This window comes from Pan troglodytes, chromosome 13 (assembly GCF_028858775.2).
Source record: "Pan troglodytes isolate AG18354 chromosome 13, NHGRI_mPanTro3-v2.0_pri, whole genome shotgun sequence".
NCBI lineage: Eukaryota > Metazoa > Chordata > Mammalia > Primates > Hominidae > Pan > Pan troglodytes.
This window is the reverse complement of record NC_072411.2, coordinates 36,947,466-36,974,698: the sequence shown is the minus strand read 5'-3', so window position 1 is coordinate 36,974,698 and position 27,233 is coordinate 36,947,466. Positions and strand designations below refer to the sequence as shown.

Below are 27,233 nucleotides of genomic sequence, written 5' to 3'. Positions count from 1 at the left end.
AAGGTTTTTGTGCCTGCTGGTATAGCTGCAGCGATGACTTCACAAATGTCTTTTTCTTCTTTCACACTGAACCTTACACTGGATTCATTTATCTTGAAATGGGCAACTGTAGCTACAGACCTCAATCTACAGTACATATCAAACAATTCAACTTTTTTTGGTAACATCACAACTTTCATCTGCTTCTTGGGAGCACTTCTGGCATCACTAGAGGCACTTTGTATGGGTCCCATGGTATTAATCCAAGTTTCCAGTATCGCACTAAATACGGTAAAAATATGCCAGAACCTCTTTTACCACAATATGTAATTTACTGGAGAGACAAACTGTTCAGAGATGACAAGTGTCACACAGCATTTTACGTGGATACTCATAACATGTGAGCTCACTGCAATAGCAACAGGAGGTGGCTACAAAATTATCACAGCAGTACAGTTATGTATTATTAAAGTTAATTTTATGTACCTTTACATTTGTTTATTTACATTTTCTCTTAACTGCGAATAGAGCCACATATCGTCTGTGTGCCTAACTTTTTAAAATTTTTATCTTTTAAAAATAGATTTATGTATATTTTATGGCAGTAAATGATAAAATAGACTAATATCTATATATAGTTTATGCATTCATGACATATCCAATTTTTTCTTAATTTTTTTCAATATTTCTAGGCTACAGCTCACCTACAAGTTTTTTCAAATTGCTGCAAATTCCCAATTTTCCAATATTATTTATTGAAAAAAATCCATGTAGACCCATGGAGCTCAAACCCGTGCTGTTTGAGGGTCAACTGCATATGTATTTCACACAAACTAGTTTTGTAATGAAGAGTCTGTCACAATGGGAAGTTGTGACTGATTTATCACACTTCTATTCAACATCTGGGAATGGAGTAATGAAATTTAAAAAATGACAAATTCACGATATGACTCAGATACTATTCCACCTCCACAGAATGGAGGTACAACAGGTAAAGGAACTTTTGCCCAAGTTTACAAAGCAAGTCAGGGGCCTACAGATTTTAACTCGGATCTCCCCAAAGCCCATGTTCTTCCTACCACATCCTAGTAGGTTCTTCCAGAACTAACATATGACTTTAGATAAGCCATCACTTTCTTAGGCCTCAATTTCAGTAAATTGAGTAAGGTGAATGGTGACAGTAAATGAACTTGCATACAAAGATATAACTTTTAGAAAAGGATGACCAACATTTAAATAATTACTATGTCCCATTAAAAATCATGTGATAGGCCGGCCGTGGTGACGCACACCTGTAATCCCAGCACTTTGGGAGGCCGAAGTGGGCAGATTCCCTGAGCTCAGGAGTTCATGTCCAGCCTGGGCAACACGGTGAAACCCCGTCTCTACTAAATTACAAAAAAATAACCAGGTGTGGCAGTATGCACCTGTAGTCCCAGCTACTCAGGAGGCTGAGGCAGGAGAATTGCTTGAACCCAGGAGGCAGAGGTTGCAGTGAGCCGAGATGGCACCACTGCACTCCAGCCTGGGCGACAGAGCGAGACTCCGTCTTAAAAATAAATAAATAAATAAATAAATAAATAAAAAAGGTGATATACTCATAAAATACTGACTGGAAGCTCGAGGAGAATAAGGATTGCTGTGTAGCTTTGTATACATCATAATCATGCAAAACAACCCTAAAGGACCATTTTACTCTCCAGTGCAAATCCAGAGTGAAGCACAGTACTTCAACTACCTGAAAACCTAAGAAATCATACTGAAGGGTAGGTTTACCATTCAATTTAATTATGCCAAATGAAATTAAATTCTAGAAAAGTAATTTCCTTATAACCAGGCAACCTTATTCTGTCTAAAACAACTTTCTTCAATAATACAATTATTTCAGAAATCTTTTCACTTACTTAGAATGCTTTAGTGAAATACACACAAAAAGCCATTATCTGATGTAAGTACGTACCTAGAGTTTGTAGCATTATGGTTTCAAGTATAACCAGTTCTTGAGTCTGTTGAAGGTAAGCCTGTCAGATAAAAATATTATCAAATTGATTAAAATAAAAATGACATTACTAGACTGCATGACTGTTACATCTTGTGAGAATTACAGGTTGATTACAAAAGAACCACAGTAGTTTGAAAATATGGAGAAAATAAACTGAGGGTGACAGAGAAAGCCTGTATTCTGTGGCAAGCCTAAACTGAATTACTTTCTGTAACAGGAAACAAACACCAGAAAACAAAAACCTAACCAATACGAAAGAGGGTAAGTTAATTGAAATAAGGAGATGTGCACAGTCTGTAAAGTGAAACAACCTAGGCACTGGTGCTTCAAGAGATATTAAAGACAGGAAGCACCAAGTCAATTAAAAACATCCAACTCAAACCTGCCTTTAACCCAAACCTGGCTTACAAACTCACTCTAGGACATTTCATGTGGTAATTCCTCAAAAGTCACAGTAAGTCACTGAGTTAATTTTAGAATTAACTTCCCTGCCACCTTAGAAATGACCAAACATACCAAAATAATGTATCTCATACCCATGGGGACATAAATACCAGAGAACCTCCTTACTCAATTTCAAGAAATTATCCCTCTATTACAGTTACTCTGGAAATAAAGGATATGAAAAATTACTGCTGTCCTATTCTGAAATCATGACAATTGACCAAAGTGATAAGGAAATACTATATTACTGATATGAATATACCTATACTCATTTTTGTAAGGACATATTTCTAAAGCCAGAGAGTAAAAGTACCTTTTATTTTATTTATGCTCTACTTTGAAAGGTCATTGAGCTGATTTTTAAAACAGTCAATTTCTATTATTTAAACAGTACCCCAAGAAATAGTTCTGAATTTGTACAGTTAATATAAACTGTAGGAATTATCTTTAAATAATGACAACCTATTATTTAATGGCTACATTAACAGTTTACTCCCTTAAAGCCAACATCATGATAAAACTTGCCATTAATAAAATCAGATATAGTTCCACTGAAGCTTAAATTAATCTGGACTTTGAATTAATATAATCTGTTAGTCATTCAATGGGTAAAGGTTCCTGATTAAGTAACTCAGGATGCTAGAAAAAAAAAATTTTTTTTTTGAGACGGTGTTTCACTCTTGTTGCCTAGGTAGAGTGCAATGGCACGATCTCAGCTCACCGCAACCTCTGCCTCCTGGGTTCAAGCGATTCTCCTGCCTCAGCCTCCCAAGTAGCTGGGATCACAGGCATGTGCCACCATGCCTGGCTAATTTTGTATTTTTAGTAGAGATGGGGTTTCTCCATATGATCAGGCTGGTCTCAAACTCCCGACCTCAGGTGATCCGCCTGCCTCGGCCTCCCAAAGTGCTGGGATTACAGGCATGAGCCACTGTGCCTGGCCGAAAATTTTTAAAGGGCCATAATTCTAACTTCCTTATTTCTCCTTATTTCTTAAGACGTCAGAAAAATTTAAAACAGTTCTTTCAAATAAGGTCTATTACAATGTTGATGATAAAGTTGTCTGGAAAGGAACATTACTCTAGGAAAATTAAAATACTAAAAAAATGCTGCTCATGAAAGCATAATAAAATGCAGCTTTATGTATCAGAGAGATTAGTAGTAGTACATGCATTAAAAAAGGAACAATACTTTAAAAAGACTACTCATCTAGGGGTAAATTCAGAAGATTTTCTGTTCCTTCATCTGTTGACAATTTAAGAAGTTATTTATATTCTGGTCTCAAATACAGCTTCCAGTGGAGGTGATAGGACTTACCCTCTACATATATCATAACTCTGAACAACAAAATATGAAACAAAAGTATCTTTGAATCAACAAAGCATCTGGAATCAAAGCCTTCTATAATTCAGAATGACATCCAAATTCATGAATATACATTATATGTTTTTCTGCCAGACTGCTTCCTGGCATTGCATTCCTAAGAGGTAATAAAACAAGCAGCATTTGGAAGGCACCACTAATTGAACTGTGTATTTAGGCCTACATTATGAAAAAGTTTCAAATTTACAAAGAAAAATAAAAAACCCAGTATTTACATACATCACATTTAGTATCCAGCAGTGGCTCTAGAGGATGAAGACAAGCATGTGCTACTTTGATAACATGTTCAAGTTTTCGAGCCTGTTCTTCCACTTTTGCAGCCAAAAATAATGCAGTAGACGATATTATCTGCAGAAAAGATAAAACTCTGGTCATTTAAAAACAAATACATTTCAAAAAACCCTCTATTTTCTTTTCTGTTTTTTTTTGAGGAGGAGTTTCGCTCCTGTTGCCCAGGCTGGAGTGCAGTGGTGTGATCTCGGCTCACTGAAAGCTCCACCTCCCAGGTTCAAGCGATTCTCCTGCCTCAGCCTCCCTGAGAAGGTGGGATTACAGGCATGCACCACCACACTGGCTAATTTTTGTATTTTTAGTAAAGACAGGGTTTCACCATGTTGGCCAGGCTGGTCTTGAACTCTTGAGCTCAGGTGATCCATCTGCCTCGGCCTCCCAAAGTGCTGGGATTACAGGCATAAGCCACTGTACCCAGCCCAAACCTTCTATTTTTTAAGGGGGGGGGGTGTGCAAGGAAGGAATGCAATATTAATAGTATGAACTGTGAGTTGGGCTATGACAAGATTGATGTAATAGTTTTAATAAAGTTATTCATTAAATAGAACTAATCTATAAATCTGTTTTACTCGTTTTGCACATAGAACAAAGGGGAGTTGACTGAACATACTAAAAATGCTAAAGAGAAAGTTTAAATAATATTAATTTGCACATTGTGGAGGCAAAGAAGAAAATAAGCAAAAAAATGATGCTATACCTGAAAAAAAAAAAAAAAGATGAAAAGCAGATCAAGTATACCCACTATACTCCTTTTCTAGGCAGAGTCACCATTTTCTAATACTCTTTTAAAAAATCAAGCAATGATTCATTGTGTGGCTATAACTACCACACAAGATAGTGAAGATACCTTCACTATCTTGTTGAAGGAACAGAAAAACCACCTAGAGGGCAAAATAAGGAGGATTCTGAACATAAAACTGTTACTTAATTATCTCTATTACTTAACTATAGCAATAATGAAAGCAGCTACACCACCAGGGTATAAGCATGTAATATAAACCAATATAGTAGAAACTTTGCCAATCAGAGATCCATAAATTAGCAATTTTTTTTTTTAGCTTAGTAAATTAGGTCCTTGGGACAGAAATATAAGAACACAAGCACTACAAAGATACTAAGACAGAGAAACATGAAGTTTGAATATGTACCCCAAAAGTTAATAATAAATCAAGTAACTGCGGACTTAGAAAATAGGCATAAAATAAACTCAAATAATGTTTTAAGATTACATTCAAGAAATTTCCCATGGGAAGACAATTTCTAAATGTCAAGATTTGAGTACCCATTTTTCAAGAGATGAACATTTGAGCCTCACTATGTCTTGCGGGGGGCGTCAACAATTACCGTACAGAAACAATGCCAAACTAGAGGTGAAGAAAATTTCTGACAGAGGGACAGTGGATCCTTTCGGTATGAGATTTTTAAAAATGTAATATGAAACTTAATCACTGGAATTAGGATCTGAAAAGGACCTTTCTAGTCCAACTGCATTTGCAGATGTGTAAAGGAAGTAAAAATGACTTTAAGAAGTTTTCCTTCTGGTAAATCTTTATAACAGATGTAAAATAGAGTTTGGCTCCCAAGAACTAGAAATAATGTTACCTTAAAATGAGTGAATAATTTTAATTTGCACTTTCAACTTATTTCTTCCTTTTAAAATTACAACAAGGAAAGGATTAGAAAAATTGAGAATGCTCAAAAGAGTAATTTAGTCTGGAAGTAGCTTGAACACAGAACAGAGTTCTTTATTTGTGTTCCTAGGATTTAGCACTATGTGGCTGTTGTTCAATTTGTTGAATGAATATTTATAATATATAGTGGCACTAATATTAAATTCAAAGTATTCCAAATGCCACTATAAAAATCTGAGAGCTGATGCCCACATAAGACATTCAAGAAAATGAAGACACTCTCAGTTTCCCACAATCTCTCATTTATTGTCATTATTCATGTCTAACAGGGGAATGGTTAATCAAGCCTTCAAATGCTAAAACTATTTGTCAGAGTGAAGCAATAGAGGCTCAGGTCAAAAGTCAAATTAGACTGAATTTAGTACTTAAACTTCCTTCCTGTCAGATGATCCAGAATTTCTCTTACTTGCCTGAAAGACACTGATCAAGAAAATACTTTCCAGCTAAACACTAATTCCCAACACTCTTCCAAAGTTCCTGGTGAAATCCACTAATTCCATTCACATTTCCTTCTCTATAACCTGCAAATATTTCCCTCCATCAAGGCTGTAAAAACAAAACAAAACACCTTTTTAGATAAATATTTTGTGAGTATCCATGTGAGGCTTTAATTTCAAGGATGATTAAGGAAGGTGATCAAACTAGGTACTACTGCTTTTTGTATGGAAGGTGATTTTGTTGTGAGGCTTAAAAGAATTCCAAATGTTTTGGGTAACAGAAATATTACTAGTTGGTCCATAGCTTTTAAAGGTGAGCATACTTTTGAAGCCAACAAACATTCACTGGCACATGCAAGCTTGGTTCAAGCCAAATAATTCACACTAGTATTGGAGGAGTACAGCTGGTTTGGTTCAAGTAATCAAACAATTACAAACTGAGATTCAGTTCACTGAGGACAGGGACCATGCACTATTTATTTTTGTATTTTGGACCTAGTTTAATAAACGTTCTCAAATTAAAGGGAAAAAAGTAAAAGGAAGTTGATGCGAATAGTGTTTAGAATTGTTTGAACTCTGAATAGTGTCATGAGTTTGTTACTCTAGCAGATATATAACTATTTCAAGGAAATGTAACATTCTCAAAACGAGACAAATATCTATAGAAATATATCATACAAATCATGGAGACGGGGAGGTAGAGATGACAGAGCCAGCTATAGCCATGCTGCCTCAAGTGGAATCTTGGCTCTGTGATCTGACTAGCCTAGACAATTTACTTATTCTCTTTGTGGCTCAGTTTCTGCATCTGTAAAATGGGAGAAATATTAATAGTACCTGCTTGTAAAGTTGTGTGAGGATTAAATGAACCAATATACACAGGACTTAGAATAGTGCTCCCTAGTAATATGACTCAAATATTATTATGTTGAAAAATTTTTTAAATTGTGCATGTTAATGTTGATTTTAAATTTAAAAAACAATTTAACAAGTGTATTTTTTAAATTCCCTTCTCTCTTGCTCACCTTCTTCCTTTCACAGGTAAACTTAATTCTTGGAGGGTCCTGCTGCAGTCTAAGCAAGCATATCCCAACACTGAATTTATGATATTTGACATTACTTCAGTGATTTACATCCATATTCCTTTCACTCCTTCTCTTTTTTATTCCTTTTTGTTTCCATTCCTACTTCTTGATCTGACTCCCTTCCTTCTCCATTTTTTCTCCTCCTGCCCACACCTGGCTGCTGTCTCCCCTCTCTGCTCCTGATACCCTTACTGCTGATACTCTTCACTCTCCACTGCTGGCTTCAACCTTGATAGCGGAGGCAAGGTCAGGCTGAGTTAACAAAAAGTCTGGGTAATTTCTAAGTCACCCAAGATGGCTGTATTCAGTTTCAATCAATCATTCTAGTCCTTATTCTCTTAATATTAATAATTAATCCTGTGCAAACACTTTGTGGGTGTATTTGTATTTAAGAACTAGCCAAAGCTATCTGATTACTCTTCAACATTAAATCTCCCAATCCAGGAAAACCCCAACAGAAGCAAAGAAAAGGATTCCAAGTTTGCTTTTCACTTACTATTACCAACAGGTTCATTCTAACCTGTTCTTGGGTTTCATCTTTAGGTTCTATAGGCTAGTGATGCCATTTCTCCCATTGCCCTAAACACCCCCCTATCCAATCCCTGACTAACACTAGGATAACTATTTTCAGTGCCTTGAAACGGACTTCATTAATAAATATTCACCAAGCTCTAGTCAGACTATTACAGCTCAGAAATTGGAACTTTCTTGCTAAGGCTATAGTTCAGGAGAAGGGATAGTTGTATAACCTTACTACAGGCTTACAGAAAGAAGGTCTTAGAATAAGAAAAGGAAAGTAGAGGAAAGACAAGAGAGGTAACAAGCTGACAAAGGAAGTGGAATAAGTCAAAATGCCCATTTGTTAATTGGCATTTGCCAAGTGTGAGCCTATCAAACCAAAATTCCAGCACATTGTTAAAAAGTGGTTTAAATCCTTAATTTTGCTGCACTAGAAACACCAGCACTAAGGAATTGCAGAAAATGTTATTAACCCAGTGTGGCATTTTAGTTTTCTTACTCAAATGATTATGTGAGTGAAAGACTGACATGAAAGAAAATTTATATTAAAAAATTAAAAAAAATCTTCAAGCTGGATGTTAAGATACCTAATTACATTTAAAAGAAAGCTGGGTTAATAATGGCCCCAAAATATCAGTATTCAATATTGCTGAAAAGCAGTACTGATTAAGAGAATAAGGCTTGATTTCCATAGAGTAACTACATTATACTTAAACAATATACTGAAAATGGTTAACATAACCGGCATTTAAAAAATTATTTAGTGGGGAGTACCTGAGCATTATGAATGTTTCTAAAAAAGAAAAAATATCAGCCGAGCGTGGTGGCTCATGCCTGTAATCCCAGCACTTCAGGACGCCAAGACGGGCGGATCACCTGAGGTCAGGAGTTTGAGACCAACAGGTCAGGAGTTCAAGATTAACACGGTGAAACCCCGTCTCTACTAAAATACAAAAAAATTAGCCAGGTATGGTGGCACACACCTGTAATCCTAGCCACTTGGGAGGCTGAGGCAGGGGAATCGCTTGAACCTGGGAGGCGGAGGTTGCAGCGAGCACCACTGCACTCCAGGCTGGGTGACAAAGTGAGACTGTCTCAAAAAAACAAAAGAAAAAATGAAAAAAACCAACTTATAAAGTATACTTAGTATTTCATAGTTAAGGCTCTATCTACTCTCTCTTATATAGACACAGCTCCTAACAGCCTACAATAAATACTAAAAAATACCACTCTAAGTCCCAGCTACCTGGGAGGCTGAGGTGGGAGGACTGCTTGAGTCCATGGGTTTGAGGCTAGCCTGAGCAACAGAGTGAGATCCCTTCTCTTAAAAAACCAAAAGGACAAAAAATGACTTGTATTGTGAAACAAGAACATTAACATTGCACAGGAATTCAAATATACTACATAAATGTTACAAAAGGCCACTTTCCTTCGAACAGATTATCATGAAGATGGCAGTACTCCCCAAATTTATCTACAGATTCAATGTAATCCCTATAAAAATCCCAGCTTCTTTTGTAGAAACTGATGAGCTTGATCCTAAAATTCACATGGAAATACAAGGGACTAAGAATAGCCAAAACAATCTTGAAAAAGCACAAAGTTGGAAGACTCATATTTCCTAAATTCAAAAGTTATTACAAAGCTACAGTAATCAAGACTATGTGGTCCGCATAAGGGGATGGAATAGAATCCAGAGTCCAGAAATAAATGCTTACATTTATGATCCATTGATTTTCACTAACAATCCCAAGAAAATTCAGTGGGAGAAAGAATTCTTTTCAGCAAATGGTGCTGGGACAACTGTATATTCAAATACCAAAAATAAAATAAAATAAAATAAAAATAAAAAAAAAGATCCGGGCATGGTGGCTTATGCCTGTAATCCTAGCACTTTGGGAGGCCAAGGCAGGCAAATCACGAGGTCAGGAGATCGAGACCATCCTGGCTAACACGGTGAAACCTTGTCTCTACTAAAAATACAAAAAATCAGCCTGGCGTGGCGGCAGGCACCTGTAGTCCCAGCTACTTGGGAGGCTGAGACAGGAGAATGGCGTGAACTTGGGAGGTGGAGCACGCAGTGAGCCCAGATGGCGCCACTGCACTCCAGCCTGAGGGACAGAGCGAGATGTCTCAAAAAAATAAAAAATAAAAAAATAAAATTCAAATCCTTATTTACATCATACATAAAAACTAACTCTAAAGGAATCACAGACCTAAATGTAAGAGCTAAATCTATAAAACTCTTGGAAGAAAAGACAAATAAATCTTTATGACTCTAGTTTAGGTAAAGGTTTCTTAGATATGCTATCAAGAACACAAGTTACAGAAGAAAAATATTAATAAACTGGATGCTTGTGCTGCAAATACCACCAAGAACATAAAAATGACAATGCATAGAATAGGGGATATCATTTCACACTGTTAGGATGGCTACGATAAAAAAAAAAGACGAGAAATGTGATGATATTGGAACCCTCACACATTTTGAGAACACAAAATGGTATGGCTACTTTGGAAAACAGTTCGGCAGTTCCTCAAAATGTTTTTTAAAAGCTATCCAAAAAGATTATTGGAGTCTAAAGTTACCACACCAATCCAGCAATTCCACTCTCATGTAACTCTCACCCGTAAGAAATGAAAACATACGTTCACATAAAAACTTGTACATGAATGTTCATAGCAGCATTATTCATAATAGCCAGTGGAATGGCTGTTAAGTGTAATCAACCCAAATGTCCATCAGCTGATAAATGGATAAATAAAAAGAGGTACAGCCACATGACGAATAGAATATTAATTACTCTGCAGTAAAAAGGAATGAAGTACTAACACATTCTACACCATGAACGGACCTTGAAAACATGCTTCGTGAAAGACCATATATACATGATTCCATTTATATGAAATGTCCAGAATGGGCAAATCTATGGAGACAGAAAATAATTTAGGGGTTGCCCAGGTTTGGGAAGGGGAGTGGGACTGGTGAACTGCTGCTAACAGCAACCAGGTTTCTTTTTGGGGTGATAAAAATATTCTAAACTTAGATTGTGGTGATAGTTGTACAACTCCGTGTGAGCCACTGAATTATGCATTCTAAATAGGTGGATTTTACGGTATATGAATTGTATCTCTCTCTCTCTCTCTCTTTTTTTAAGGAGCTAACATTAAAGACATCTATTTAGGCCAGGCGGGGTGGCTCATGCCTGTAATCCCAGCACTTTGGGAGGCCAAGCCAGGCGGATCACTTGAAGTCAGGAGTTCGAGACCAGCCTGGCCAACATGGCAAAACCCTGTCATTACTAAAAATACAAAAATTAGCCAGGCATGGTGGTGCATGCCTGTAATCCCAGCTACTCAGGGAGGCTGAGGCAGGAGAATCACTTGAACCCAGGAGGTGGAGGCTGGAGCGAGCTGAGATTGCACCACTGCACTCCAGCCTGGGTAACACAGCAAGCTTCCGTCTCAAAAAAAAAAAAAAAAAGGCATCTATTTATTAGTTTTCTCTCTCTCTCTCTCTCTCTCTGTTTTTGAGACAGGGTCTTGCTCTGTCACCTAGGCTGGAGTGCAGTGGCGTGAACTTGGCTCACTGCAGCCTCAACCTCCTGGGCTCAAGCGATTTTCCTGCCTCAGCCTCCCAAGTAGCTGGGACTACAGGCGCACACCAAGATGCCGGGCTAATTTTTTTAAAATTAATTTTTGTAGAGACAGGGTCTCGCCAAGTTGCCCAGGCTGGTCTTGAACTCCTGGGTTCAATCCTCCCACCTCTGTCTCCCAAAGTGCTGGGATTACAGGTGTGAGCCACCATGCCTGGCCAGATCTCCATAGATGTAGTGTGCATGCACTAACAAAAGAAATTTCAAGGAAACCGAAAGCCTAATCATAACGTAACAAATACTAATAAACAATATGCATCTTAACCATGTGTAACTTTATCACACATTTGTTAATTTAAAAGTAGAATCAGGTTTTGTTTTGAGAATATCAATTTCTTAAACAGCAAATAACTTTTTGGCATTTACATTATGCAATTATATTATTTTTTAAAAAGCAATTGTTTCATAAAATTATTAATTTGTTTGGGTAACAAAAATAATTTTAACAGATATTTAAGTCTACATAAAGTGAACCATATCAACTCAAACAGTTACTCACACTAGGCATTCAAAACCCCAATCATGGAGCTATAGCAACACAAAGTAACTGAAATATCTACCTTGGGGTGGGGGTGTGGAAATACCTGGTATCCTCTCTGAATCCTTGCATCATTTAAAGATTACCCCCAAACCCTCAGAATTTTCTCTTCCTGCCCTCTCAGGTATTTCTTTTTAAGCATGGAACTATATAAAGTTTCATTATCTTCCGATGTTTGGCCACAGAAGAAACATCTTTCCCATTTTTTTTTTTTCAACTTCTAAATGAACCCTCAGTTTAAGATTAGTGTGAAAGTGCACATTTGCCTTTGGAAGGAATTACTATAGTGTGAATGGCCAATAGTAATTCTATTTGCTGGTGGATACAAATGACTATAGCCCACACCGTCACTGTCAAATAGAAATATAGGCTGGGCACGGTGGCTCATGCCTGTAATCCCAGTACTTTGGGAGGCTGAGGCGGGCGGATCACCTGAGGTCGGGAGTTCTAGACCAGCCTGACCAACATGGAGAAAACCTGGCTCTACTAAAAATACAAAATTAGCCGGGAGTGTTGGCGCATGCCTGTAATCCCAGCTACTTGGGAGGCTGAGGCAGGAGAATTGCTTGAACCTGGGAGGCAGAGGCGGTGGTGAGCCGAGATCGCGCCATTGCACTCCAGCCTGGGCAACAAGAGTGAAACTCCGTCTCAGAAAAAAAAAAAAAAAAAAAAAAAGAAATACAATGTGAGGCCGGGCATGGTGGCTCATGCTGTAATCCCAGCACTGTGGGAGGCCAAGGCAGGTGGATTACCTGAGGTCAGGAGTTCGAGACTAGCCTCACCAATATGGTGAAACCCCGTCTCTACTAAAATTAGCCAGGTGTGGTGGCACATGCCTATAATCCCAGCTACTTGAGAGGCTGAGGCAGGAGAATTGCTTGAACTGCATATTGTCACTAAGCACAAGCCTTAACTTCACTTTTAACTTTTAACAACAAATAGGTGAACTTCTACAGTTCTCATCCATTTCTTTTCTGTATCAGCTCCAAATAATTTAGAGAAAAATACACGTTACATGTATTTCCTTATATATAGCCATATAAAGAGTATGTAATATGTCACTAACAATCAGAGCCTTAGCTTATTTAAGGGTAAAATATTAGGTTAACACCAGAAAATGTAGAGTGGTAAGGAGATTCCATCATTTCCCCTAATCCCTAGAACATGTGTAAATATGTACTCCCTAGAATGTATATGTATGTTTATAATAAAATGCAGTTATCTAATTGGATTTTCACTTAAAAAATTACCTTAACCAATTTTAGCTATTAATACTAAAAACAAAACTCCTGTTCTGCAATGGCCTTGAAAATCAGTTTATAAACTATATAAAATCTGTCTGATTTTATACTGAGACATTTGTATGCCTTGGCCAATGCAAACACTCAATGCACATTTGTTAATATATTAACCTATTCTACTCTATACACCTAAGTTTAGATTTTGTTATGGTTTGAAAGCGCCTTGGATCTTGCAGGACTGGGTTCACTCTCTTCCACTCCTGCCATGCGATGACTCAACAAAAAGGATGAGCTAGGACCACAGAGAAGCATATAAATTACCAAGGCTAAAATATACATGTATCTGTGTGTGCAGAGAAAAGGTATGAGTTATTTCACAATCATTTAATTTTGCAAAAAAAAATTTTAAGCCGCTTCAGGAATACTTCATAAGACTTCTATAATAATACAGAGTCACTGAAGTCAGTATCCCTGTAATTAGGCAGATAAGAGCAGCATGTTTCAAAATAACATTTAAAGCTTTCTGGGGAAGTTCTAGAGTAGCTTTCAGAATTAATTTGAGAAAATCAATCAAGAATATCATATATTCTTTGTAATGCCTATTAATAAATGAACTCTCCCACAGCTTCCTTATTTAACAGAAACTTCAAGTGATTTATTCTTTTTAAAAAATCAACTTCATCTTTCCAGAAGTATTTATAAGTACATTTAAATGACAGCCTATTGTGGTCCCACTGGAAATGAGTGTATCATCTTCTGAATGAAGGTAAACTTTTAGTGATTTACCTGAAGAATTCTGAGTTGACGGCTGCAGAGGGGATACTTAAATCCCCACAGAAAAACAGAGCAACAAGATAGCAAAACCAAAACCCCATGGATAGCTACAACCAAATCACATGACAAGCCATTCCTAGGGAATTCCTAACACATATGAATGAGGAAAAAACAGGCTACTATGTCAACATACACAGCACAGTGCAACAAGATGCAAAGGAATGGGGCATGTGCTGGACTTGATATAAGAAGAACCTCAAAGAGCCAAAAGACATTCACTGGAAATCATGGCAGGCCAATGTGAGAAGAGCAGCTAGCACTGGGAGTTTTGCCAGTCCAATAAGTAGATGGATGCAAGAGACCTACAGTAAGGATTAAAAGACTGAAGCTAACTTCTACAAACTTTTGAAATTGATCTTCCAAGGTTCTCTTCCAAGACTCCAGTTTGAAGAGAAACCATTGGGAGGAAAAGCACAATCAGCAAGATAGGAAGAAGGGAAAAGAGAAACTAAAAATGTGGAGGGGAAGAGGGCCAGAAACTCCCAGAAAGTAAGCTGCTACACTTCTGAACATTATACAAAATAACAGAAAAGGGAGCTCTGTGAAATTATTAAAGCACTCGAAGGTACATCACCTTTTTGAAGTTCAGGAAAGCTAATATCTCACAAAAATGAGTAACCGAAGAGTATTCAGTTCACACAAAGACTGTAAGAAAAGACTAGAAGAGTGGTGCTTAAAGTGACAAATCACACTGGAAAGAGCTGCTTTAGGCTGAGTGTTGGGAGGCTGAGGCAGGAGGACTGCTTGAGTCCAGGGGTTTAAGAATGGCCTGGACAACACGGTGAGACCCCTGTCTCTATAAAAAATTAAAAAAATTAACTGTGTGGTGGCACGTGCCTGTAATTCCAGCTACTTGGGAGGCTAAGGTGGGGGAATCACTTGAACCCAGGAGGTTGAGGCTGCAGTGAGCCATGATTGTGCCACTGCACTCCAGCCCGGGTGTCAGAGGGAGACCTAGTCTCAAAAAAAAAAAAAAAAAAAAAAAAAAAAGGCAGCTATCCAAGTTTCCAATATTATTGGAATCTAGAGTTACCATATGATCCAGCAATTCTACTCCTGGGTATAAGCCCAAGAGAAACCAAAAACACAAGTCTACACAAAAACTTGTACACAAATGTTCTTAACAGCACTATTCATATTAGCCAAAAAGTGGCTAACAATCCAAATGCCCACCAACTGATGAACATATATATAATGTGGTCTAGCCATACAGTGGAATAATGGGTAGTACAGCAAGAAAAGTAAACAACCTACTGATAAATACAACAACATAGATGAGCCTTGAAAACACGGTAAGTGAAAGAAGTCAGTCACAAAGGACAACATACTGTAGGATTCCATTAATGAAATGTCTATTAATAGGCTGGGGGAAGAATAGGGAGAAATGACTGTGGGTTGGGGGTTTCTTTTTGGTGTAGTGAAGACTTCTAAAAATTGATGCACACCTCTGTGAATATTCTTTAAAAAACCCACAAACCCCACGGAATCATACTTTCAATGGGTGAAATGTACAGTATGTGAATTATATCACAAAAAGGGCAAAAATCCAGTAATTATCCTATATGATACGTACCACTGGGTGTCCATATAGGAGATGAATCAAGAATTCCAATACAAAAATACCAATTTGTAAGAAAGAAATGACAGAATTAGAGTATCACCAATGAATGAAAGGACCCAGGCATTGAATATCAGCAGCCACTAACACTACAAAGAGAGACAACCAGACTTTAGACCTTCTGACCAAAGAACATTAACACCATCTATAGCCTTGCCTAAGGGATCTAACAGGAGTCTGATTAAGTTTCTGGATCTAATCATCAATTTTTCCAGGAATGCAAGAAAAAAGGAACACAGCAAACTGCACCATGAGTATACAATCAGCAAAATTCAGACAGTTGGAAACTCTACAGGTCACACACTCTAAGGTCCTTCAACAGCTACAACTTAGGTGACATAAAAAGATGGAGGGGAAACATGCATACTGAGAGACTTCAAAGACTTACCAAATTTTTAATAATGAGCAAGGTCTATGGTATTTGGGAATGGAGAGTTGGGTGCTAAAACTATAAAGAAAGTGATTAGAGTAAGAATACTGGGGCCGGGCGAGGTGGCTAACGCCTGTAATCCCAGCACTTTGGGAGGTCGAGGTGGGGGGAATCACAAGGTCAGGAGTTTGAGACCAGCCTGACCAACATGGTGAAAACCCGTCTCTACTAAAAATACAAAAATTAGCCGGGCATGGTGGTGCATGCCTGTAATCCCAGCTACCCAGGAGGCTAAGGCAGGAGATTCACTTGAACTCAGGAGGCGGAGGTTGCAGTGAGCCGAGATTGCACCACTGCACTCCAGCCTGGGTGACAAGACCAGACTCCTATCTCAAAAAAATAAAAAAGAATACTGGTTACTTTTGGAGGGAGGGGATCGACACTGAGTTGAGCTCATGGAGACATTCCGGGGTAGTTGGCAAAGTTCTATTTCTTGACTTGGTTGGTGATTACAAGGTTGTTTTATAATAATCTACTATACATTTGTTTGGTGGTTTTATATATTTTACAATTAAAAAGAAAACACTCATCTCATATATGTACAGTTACACTACAGCACTATAAACTCCCAAATAGATGGAATACAACTGGATGTGAATAAGATTCAAACGTAAGATCAGAGAGATAAATTCACAAATGGAAAAGAGAGTTATCTGGGGAATGCTTTATGAAAGAGTAGCAACTTCAGCTGAGTCTTAAAACCTGACAGAGCACAGTCACATGAAAGCAAAGAGAAAGCACCCTAAGGAAAAACAGTGATACACAATGCATAAATGCTAACACTGATGTATAGTTGAAAAAGAGGAATTTGGGACTTATAAAGAGGACCTCATTGGATTTAGTGCAATGAGGCAGGCAAATAAAAATCTGAGGTTTTTTCATTGTTTACTTTATAAATCTTACAAATCACTGGCATAAATTGCTACTGTGCTCTACTTCTGAAATATACTAGAACAGGAAAAAGTGAGAACTACAGTTTGGGATTAAGCAAAGGACTTGGGTTCAAATCCCAGCCACGTAATAGTTTTAATTTCAGACAAGTCACTTGGTAACTGTGTCTGCTTCCTTAGGAGAATACTTTACCTGAGAAAACAAGACAAATATAAAGTGCCTGGCATAGTGAGATCTTAATAAAATTTCAACCAGGTAATTTATAGTTTAAAAGGAATTTAAAAATCATCTAGGCTAATCGTCTCAAATTTACAGGTTAGTACCTACTACATTGAAGAGCACAGATACACAAAACTTGCGCTATGCAGAAAGTTCTACTGGACAGCACTGCAGTATTTCCAAGTAATGCTAATGGATCTTGGGCATAAGATTATTGTTGGATTAATTATTGCTTTATTAAACTAAAAGGCAGAAAGAGAAGTAAGCTATAAACACCTGCTTAGACTTCACAATGAAACACATGCTGATTTGACTCCTGTAAAACATGACCAGAGTATAACAATGAATTGAAATGAACAGGAGAAAAAGCAAAATTTATTTATTTTTATTATTATTATTATTGTTTTTTGAGACAGAGTCTCACTCTGTTGCCCAGGTTGGAGTGCAGTGATGTGATCTCGGCTCACTGCAACCTCCACCTCTCAGGTTCAAGTGATTCTCCTGCCTTAGCCTCCCCAGTAGCTGGGATTACAGGCACGTGTCACCACACCCAGCTAATTTTTATATTTTTAGTAGAGATGGGGTTTCATCATATTGGCCAGGCTGGTCTTGAACTCCTGACCTCAAGGGATCCGCCCACTTCAGCATCCCAAAGTGCCAGGATTACAGGCATTAGCTACCATGCCAGGCCCTACAATAGCTTTAAATCTTGCATATTATACATGGAGTTCTGATTGCTAGAGCTCAAGAAAGAGGCAATGGAACTAAGAGAAGATGGAAAAGATCAAATAAATTGGAGATGTGCTATGAGAACAGACCATGACCAACAAAAATACTTAGAAAAGGGTGTGCTCTTTACAACCTAATCTTAAGAGACCTGGAACTGGTATAAGAAAAAAATGCATCACAAAAGACCAAATTAGGAGTTTGTAAGAGAAGCTGGGTCAATATCTACTTAAGTGTGACTTGCGGGGTGGGTGCTTTCCCTCAGTATATACCTTGGCATCACTTTTGGCTCCAGGGCTTTTACACTTTACTAAATTTATTTTTGAGCTTGATCCAGCAAGGCCATTCTTTATTAATTCCAATTACATGAACCTCATTGCATCTAGTGAACAAAGTGTAGATTTATCTAATTAGGCTACATATAAAAGTCATTTACTGCTGACAGCTATTCAACTCTGAGTAACTGACAAAAGAACTCAATGATAAGAGACCATTTCTGGGTCACCAAAACATGCTGATACTGATTTAATTCTTAAATATTAATACAGCAGCACATTACTTTTGGGGGTTTTAAAACTTTTAATATGTCAATGTGGGAAAATATAATTAAGTCACCTGAACATTTAAAAATATTTTCACACAGTTAATGGATGTTATTAATATTTACTATAAGACTAGATATAGTTTGTCACTAGCATCTTAACTTATTTAAGCTTGTTATTTCATAGGGTTTAATTTGCTGAACGGTGTTCAGTTTACTCTGGTGAAGATTCACGCTTTTTAAAGTTTACCATGACATTTCAGTATATAGAAAAAAATTTCCCACTGGTGTGCAATAATACAAATTTAAAAGCGACTCACATTCAATTTCAGACCACCCCCTTTGCCCTAAAAGAACAGGGGGGAAGAAAGATAAAAGTGAGGCGGTGCAATTGATGCAAGTGCACTGACACAAATATAAAAACCACTTTTGATATTATAATAGCAAAGGTAAAAAAAGACAACAGATATGAAGGGTATAATAATATTTCTCAAAACAGATATGAACAGATTTCAATTATTACTGACTCTACGTAAAAATGCTGAAGTTTACCTTCATACACAATAAGACATTAAAGAAGGTAATAAAAAATTAATACCTTGGCCTTTTTATTGAAGGAAAACATTTAAGTAAAATAGTGAAAGCTAGAATGCAAATGACAATCTAAAGTTGTGAATTCTGGCTTTAAGCAGGGTATTTGTTGTAAAGCACGCCAACCACGCCATAAAGACAAATTATAAGGAGGGCTCAAAACAAAGAAGTGAAGATGGCCGGGCACGGTGGTTCGTGCCTGTAATCCCAGCACTTTGGGAGGCCGAGGCGGACGGATCACCTGAGGTCAGGAGCTCAAGACCGGCCTGGCCAACATGGTGAAACCCCCTCTCTACTAAAAATACAAAAATTAGCCGGGAGTGGTGGCACACACCTGTAGTCCCAGCTACTCGGGAGGCTGAGGCAGGTGAATAGCTTGAACCAGGGAGGCAGAGGTTGTGGTGAGCTGTGACAGCGCCACTGTACTCCAGCTTGGGTGACAGAGTGAGACTCTGTCTCAAAAAAATAAAAAAAAAATTAATAAATAAAAGAAGTGAAGACTTGTGGCTAGATCATTTATTGGAAGTACAAAAGTATGCCTGATTCGGCAAATGGGACATCTGTAGCCATATAAAGAATAGTCAGAACTATTTTGATTTGTAATTTCTACCATTATTATCCAGGGTTACGTAAGGAACGCCAAATTTATATTAACATTCATTAGTTCACTACTGCCTTTGGAGACAATTTATATAAAAATTGAATTCCCTTAATCTAAATGTTATCACCAATGGCTTCCTTTCTCTTCCATAACACTATCACTGACCTAAATGTTATGCACAAGAAATAACTAGGAAACTAGAAGCAACAGAGCAAGAATTATGCAGATTTAAAAAAGAAATAGAAGAAGTCTTCAAGAGATCAAAATGTATATTAAAATACATGTGGTCCAAGATAAACCTGTATGCCAAACTGATAAATGAAATAGGATCCGAAGAGATTAAGGTAGGACTCAATCTAAACCATGTAGCCTTTCCTTCCATTTCAAAAATAATATTGTGAGGATCTTTACTAGGATTGTTTTCTTAGCAAATAAGTCCTAATGACTATCCACAAATAGCAGAAAGTCTTCTTTGGTCCATTTTTCTACACATACCTTTCAGAATAATATTCTAAAAATAACTATGATAAAAAGTAACAAATAAAGATAGAATTAAAGCAGAGTTAAACATTTCTAAACAATATGCAATTTTCTTTAACACACACAACACAGTATGCGTGTTACTCAACATACACCAAACTCGTATCTTTCATAAATGAAATTAACATTTCAACAAAATGCCATTACTCTATTTGTCAAGGTTTACAGGTTATATACCTTAATATTCAGGTGTAAATTTTACTAATAATACATAAACATACTCCTGACGTACTATATCTGAAGCAAGAGTGGACGTTTGAATCACCCAAAATTTTAGGAGACAACTGATGCTAACGTGATAAACAGAAACGTTGACATCTTAAGAAATTACTAGGTTAGCAAATGAAGAAATGAATTATTTCTACTAAATAGCTCTTTCAAAAGAATGTCATAATTAATTTAATCTCAATTGACAGTCTTTTAAACAATGAGTCCAACATAATTAAGATGTATCACAGAACGACCAGGCTTGCCCAATTCCACTGTACATCACTACTGAAATTATTCAAATGTTAAGTATAGAATTTAAATGAAGAAAACCTATGTAATAACTCTGTAAAGAAATAAATGTTTTTCTTTTTTAGCTTAAAAGGCCTGGCAGAGCTTAACAGTGCCTTGCAGTTTAATTCATCATAAATTTTAAAAACACAAAAACCCCGCATTTGAAGCAAAATATTTATCACGTGATATACGTTTACCGTTAATTCAGAACACTAAATCCAACAACGCAATGACCAACTTTTTTTCTGCGTATCGATTTACCCTCAAATTTGCGGACAGTAAAAACAGACAACAAACTAGTACTTACATTTTTGTTGAATTTGGTGAAAGAATGGTGCATATAAAACCTGTGCATATAAACAATCGCAGTGTTTATCGTAAGCTGAGAGCTGGAACGTAATATTTAGGAAATATCTGACAAAAGCAAGATCTCATTCCCAGAACAATTTTGTTGGAAAATTCCCAGGTTCTTTTCCAATACCTCCCATTCAAATCCAAACCCCAAACTGGAAATAAAGAAATAAATGCCCGCGGGGGGTGGGGCGGCAGGAAGAGAATAGGCTTGACGCCAAATAAATGGGAATAAGAACTGCTGATCTTTTCACTCTAACAGCGCTGAAGGCCCCGGAACTATTTATCAATGGCTACGACTGACTAAACTCAAAATGAAACAGTTGAAACGCGCGCGCACACACCCATACAAAACCACGCCAAGAACATAAAGACCTCCAGTGCGCTCCCAAGGTAGAAGAGAACCGCCATCAAGCCGGCGACGAGAGCCGGGAAAGGCTGCGGCAAACACTTAGGCCTTTCAGCATCGCTAACCCTCCTACCTCTCAAACCCTTCGGGGTCAGGGACAAGTCCAGGGAGCCGCCCCTTTTCTGCAATAATCCCTAAAATTCCTCTTTCGCCTGAGCCACACTCCCAACCCCCGCCGCCACCACCACGCGCTGCCCCAAACAGATTACACAACGCAGGCTCCTGGCCCGCATTCCTGGGGTCCTATCTCCTCCTCCCTTCCTCTGCTGGCCCCTCGCGACTGCCCGAGCCGGAACATTACTTCCCTGACCGCGGCGCCGAGGCCCAGCGAAGGCCGAGGCCGGCGGCGCCATGTTCGCGGGGCACCAGGCCCGGCGACCGGGCAAGGGAAACAGGGCGTGAGCGGCGGCGAACAGAAAAGGATACACATTGAGACGCTGTCCCATCTCCTGGATGAGGTTGGCCGCCTGCTGGCGGCACGAGAGCTCTTTATCCGCCTCCACTCCGCAGCGGCGGCTCGGCGTGTTCTCCAGCTGTTCCCGAGTAAAGAACCAGCGAGAAGAAGCTCCACGGCCCGACGCCATGACACTTCCTCCTCCGCCCGCTCCTTCATTCACCCCCCGCCCCTCCTGGCTCGCGGACTCCCCGCCAAGGCGCGCGACCCCGCCCCACTCCGCTCGCCGTAGACCACGCACCACCCTTTTTCACCACCGCCTCCGCCCTTGCGCATGCGCGGGGCCCGCTCTACCGACTCGCCCTAGTCTTTTGCTTTCTTTTTCTGCCCTCGGCCTCGCTCTTGCGCACGGGACCACAATGCTCCGCGCCGCTTGTCATTGGGAGGCGCCGAAGGTGGGGGGGGTCGGCTCGGAAGGAAAAGGTCGGCGCAGCGCATGCCGGGTCTAGGGTTGGCAGGGCGAAGGGGTGGGGAGGGAAGGGGTGGGGAGGGAAGGGGCGGGGAGGGGTGGGGAGGGAAGGGGCGGGGAGGGGAGGGGAAAGTGGGAGAGGGTGGACTCTGGCCGGTGTGGAGAGAGGCGGTCGGGCGGCTGCGCTATGGGGGCCTGGGCGTGTACTTCGGAGGCCCGTCGGGCGCTTCCTTTATACGGGAGGTCTAGCGGCCCTTTAAAAAGAGAAAAATAGCCTTCACTGTCGCAGCCTCACGCCACTACTTCCATTTTCCTTTCGGGCGGGTCCGCGCAGTCTCGTAGGCGTGCGACTCCGGCCTCCGCCACCAACAGTCTCCGCCTAGCGCGCGGCTCTGGCGTTGAGCTGGCGGGGAAAGAGTGCACAGGAAGTCACGCTCCATGGCTGTCCGCACCTGAGTGCTTTTTTCACCCTACATTATCTTGTTTAAATCCCAGACCACTTGGTTTATTTTTATTTTTTCAAATTACTTGGCAAACGCTATCCAACTAGCAACGAGAAATTGAATTTCTAAATGAGGTGTTGAATCTAGACGGGGCGTGTTTTCAGGCTGCGCTGTGGTTTCTGCGAGACAAGGTTGGGGAGAATCAGATAGTGCAGGAGGAACTGAGTTAAAATTTTATCTTTAGGATTTGATGTGGGAACATCCCACATACCTGTTGATTAACTCCTGTATTTCTTCCTGTAAGAAAATGCCACTGAGCTTCACTCGGAGTTTGTGTTGTGAATAGGGTTTCTAAGTTTAAAGTCTTAACTATTTGGAGGCCGGGCACGGTGGCTCACGCCTGTAATCTCAGCGCTTGGGGAGGTCCAGTGGGCCGATCACTTGAGGTCAGGAGTTCGAGGGCAAGGGCAACATGGCGATACCCCGTCTCTACCAAAAATACAAAAATTAGCCAGGTTTGGTGGCGCGCCTGTAGTCCCAGCTACTCCCGAGGCTGAAGTGGGAGGATGGCTTGAGCCCAGGAGGTGGAGGCTGCGGTGAGCTAGATCTCGCTGCTGCACCCCAGCTTGGGCGATAGTGCAAGACCTTGTCTCAAAAATAAAAAATAAAGTAATATCTATTTGCCAAAGACCATGGAGGCAAGTGATTGTTTTGGGGCTCCCACGCTCAGCATACTGCATTGCACAAGAATATTGATTATAGTAGGCAGTTTTTGTAACAGTTGCTATTTCATACTCACTTCCCTTGCTTTACGTTTTATGTTGCTTACAATTTCTGGGATAGATTGATTTAAAGCAGCATTTTAAAAGTGCAAACCCTTGGCCAGGTGCAGTGTTTCCCGGCTGTAATCCCAGCACTTTGGGAGGCCAGAGTGTTCTAGACCAGCCTGGGCAACATAATGAGACCCCACCTCTACAAAAGTTTTTTAAAAAATTAGCTGGATGTGGTGGCGTCTGTAGTCCTAGCTCCTTGGGAGTATCGCTTCAACCTGAGAGGTGAGGTTGCACCCCAGCCTGGGTGACAGAGTGAGATCCTGTCACACACACACACAAATAAAAGAAGTGCCCATCCTCAACATCCATTCATGATAAAAACTCAGCAAACTGGGAATAAAGGAGAACTTCCTCAACTTGATAAAGAGCATCTACAAAAATTCTGCAGCTAACAATAGATTGTTTCTATTGTGAGAAACTACATTCTTTCCACCTAAAGTCTGACACAAGGCAAGCATGTCCCCTGTCACCAGTCTTTTCAACGTGGTACTGGGTGTTCTAGCTAACAAGAAAAGTAAATTAAAAGTATATACATATTGGGAAGGAAGAAATAAAACTTCTTCTGTAAAATTTTAGGATATAAGGTTGAATACAAAAGTCAGTTTTCCTATACACCAGCCATGAACAATTGGAATTTATAATTTAAAAATGCCATTTACAATAGTACTGTCTCCCAAAGTAATACAGGTTGAGTATCACGTATCTGAAATGCTTGAGACCAGATGTGTTTTGGATTTCAGATTTTTTTAGGTTTTGAAATATTTGAATTATAAACTTAGCCATTGAGCATCCTAATCCAAAAATTCTAAATCTGAAATGCGCCAATGAACATTTCCTTTGAATGTCATGTCGGGGCTTGAAGTTTTGGGTTTTGGAGTGTTTCTGATTCTCAGATTTAGGGATACTCAACCTGTACTTAGATATGGATCTAGGCAGGGCGCAGTGGTTCACACCTATAGTCCCAGCACTTTGGGAGGCCAAGGTGGGAGATTGCTTGAGGCCAGGAGTTCAATACCAGCCTGGCCAACATGGGGAAACCTTGTCTCTACTAAAAATACAAAAATTAGCTGGGTGCGGTGGTGCATGCCTGTAATCCCAGCTTCTTGGGAGGCTGGGGCACGAGAATTGCTTGGACCCAGGAGGCAGAGGTTGCAGTGAGCCGAGATCACTCCACTGCACTCCAGCCTGGGTGATAGAGCAAAATTCTATCTCCAAAAAAAAAAAAAAAAGATATGGATCTGAAATATGTACAGGATCTATATGCAGAAAACTATAATAAAACTCTAATGGAAAAAATAAAAAAAGATTAAATAACAGAAAGCTATTCTGAGTTCATAGATTAGAAGAATCAATTTAGATGTCAATTCTTCCCAGGTTGATCTACAAATTCAGTGCAATCCCAACCAAAATTTCAGCAAGTGATTTTGCATATATTGACAAATTGATTCTAAAACTTCTATGTAAAGGCAAAAAACCCAGAATAACCAACACAATACCAAAGAAGTTGCACTGACATTACCTAACATCAAGCTACAGTAATCAAGACGGTGTGGTATTTGAGAAAGAATAGACGCATAGATCAATGGAACAGAATAGAGAGCCCACCCATAAATGGTCAACTGACCTTTGACAAAGGAACAAAGGCAAGTCAATGGAGCAATAATAGTCTTTTTAACAAATGGCGCTAGAACAACCGGAAAGCCACATTAAAAAAAAAAAATCTACATGCAGACCTTATACCTTCCACAAAATTTAACTCAAAGTGGGCTGCAGACCTAAATGTAAAATGCAAAACTGTAAAACTTCTGGAAGATAACATAGGAAAAAATATAGTTGACCTTGTGTTTGGCAATGAGGTTTTAGATGCAACACCAAAAGTACAATCCATGAAAGAAAAAACTGGTAAGTTGGACTTCATTAAAATTAAAAACCTCTGGCCAGGCGCAGTGACTCATGCCTGTAATCCCAGCACTTTGGGAGGCTGAGGCGGGCAGATCACCTGAGGTCAAGATTTGGAGACCAGCCTGGCCAACATGGTGAAACCTTGTCTCTACTAAAAATACAAAAAAAGTTAGCTGGGCGTGGTGTCGCATGCCTGTAGTCCCAGCTACTTGGGGAGGCTGAGGTAGGAGAATCGCTTGAACCCAGGAGGTGGAGGTTGCAGTGAGCCAAGATCGTGTCACTGCACTCCAGCCTGGGCGACAGAGGGAGACTCCATCTCAAAAAAAAAAAAAAAAAAAATTAGCTGGACATGGTGGCAGGCGCCTATAATCCCAGCTACTCAGGAGGCTGAGATAGGAGAATTGCTTGAACCCGGGATGCGGAGGTTGCAGTGAGCCGAGATCGTGCCACTGCACTCCAGCCTGGGCAACAAAGAGTGAAACTCCATCTCAAAACTTAAAATTAAAAAAATTAAAACCTCCGTTCTGTGAAAGACACTGTTAAGAGAATGAAATACAAGGAAGAAATATTTGCAAAACATACGTCTGATAAAGAACTCTTAAGATGGCCTAACTGCTAAATTTACTAAACATTTGAAGGAGAACTAACACCAGGAAGAGAGAGTACTTCGAAACTCATTCTACAAGGCCAGTATTACCCTGATTCTAAAACCAAAGACACATTGAAAAGAGAAAACTACAGGCCAATATCTCTGATGAATGTTGATGCAAAAATCCTCAATAAAATATCAGCAAACTGAATTCAACAATACATTAGAGAGATCATTCATCATGATCAAAGGGGATTTATCCCTAGGATGCAAGGATGGTTGCAAATAAATCAGCGTGATACATCATATCAACAGAATGAAGACTGGAAACCATACCATTTCAATTGATGCCAAAAAAGTATTTGATAGAATTTGACATCCCTTCGTGATAAAAGCCGTAAAAAAACGGGATAGAAGGAGCTTACCTCAACATAATAAAAGCCATATATGACAGTCCCACAACTAGTATCATACTGAATAGGAAAAAAACAAAGCTTTTCCTCTAAGATCTGGAACTCAACAAGGATGCCCATTGTCACCACTGTTATTCAACCTAGTACTGGAAGTCCTAGCTAAAGCAGACGAGAGAAAGGTATAAAGGGCATCCAAATTGGAAAGGAAGAAGTCAAATTATCCTTGTTTGTAGATGATATGATCTTATATTTGGAAAAACCTGAAGACTCCAAAGGAAAACTATTAGAACTGATCAACAAATTCAGTAAAGTTGCAGGATACAAAATCAACACACAAAAATCAGTAACATTCCTATATGCCAACAGTGAACAATGTGAAAAAGAAATTGAAAAGTAATCCCATTTACAATATCTACACATAAAATTAGGTACCTAGGAATTAACCAAAGAAGCAAAATATCTCTATAATGAAAACTATAAAACACTGATGAAAGAAATTGAAGATGACACAAAAAATGGAAAAAATTCCATGTTCATGAGTTGGAAGAATCAATATTGTTAAAATGTCCATATTACCCAAAGCAATCTACAGATTCAGTGCAATCCCTTTCAAAACATCAATGACATTCTACACAGAAATAGAAAAAACAATCCTATAATTTATATGGAGTA

General features: G+C 39.1%; 1 protein-coding gene across 7 annotated transcripts in view; it reads right to left on the bottom strand.

The window, feature by feature from the left end:
* CCNT2 (cyclin T2) overlaps window positions 1-22,781 on the bottom strand; it is a 39,193-nt gene extending 16,412 nt beyond the window's left edge. For 2 of the 7 annotated variants that reach the window (XM_525927.9, XM_009443357.5), the window contains exons 1-4: window positions 21,945-22,765; window positions 21,066-21,147; window positions 4,028-4,156; window positions 1,940-2,000 (exon numbers count right to left, since the gene is read on the bottom strand). In XM_525927.9, the coding sequence (XP_525927.2) occupies window positions 1,940-2,000; window positions 4,028-4,156; window positions 21,066-21,147; window positions 21,945-22,102 (430 nt within the window). In that variant the 5' untranslated portion in view covers window positions 22,103-22,765. Of the gene's footprint in view, window positions 1-1,939; window positions 2,001-4,027; window positions 4,157-21,065; window positions 21,148-21,944 lie in introns of those variants that run through there. The other 5 variants (XM_009443356.5, XM_063791156.1, XR_010150076.1 and 2 more) reach the window with 4 other exon arrangements.
* Between the last annotated feature and the right edge of the window lie 4,452 nt (window positions 22,782-27,233).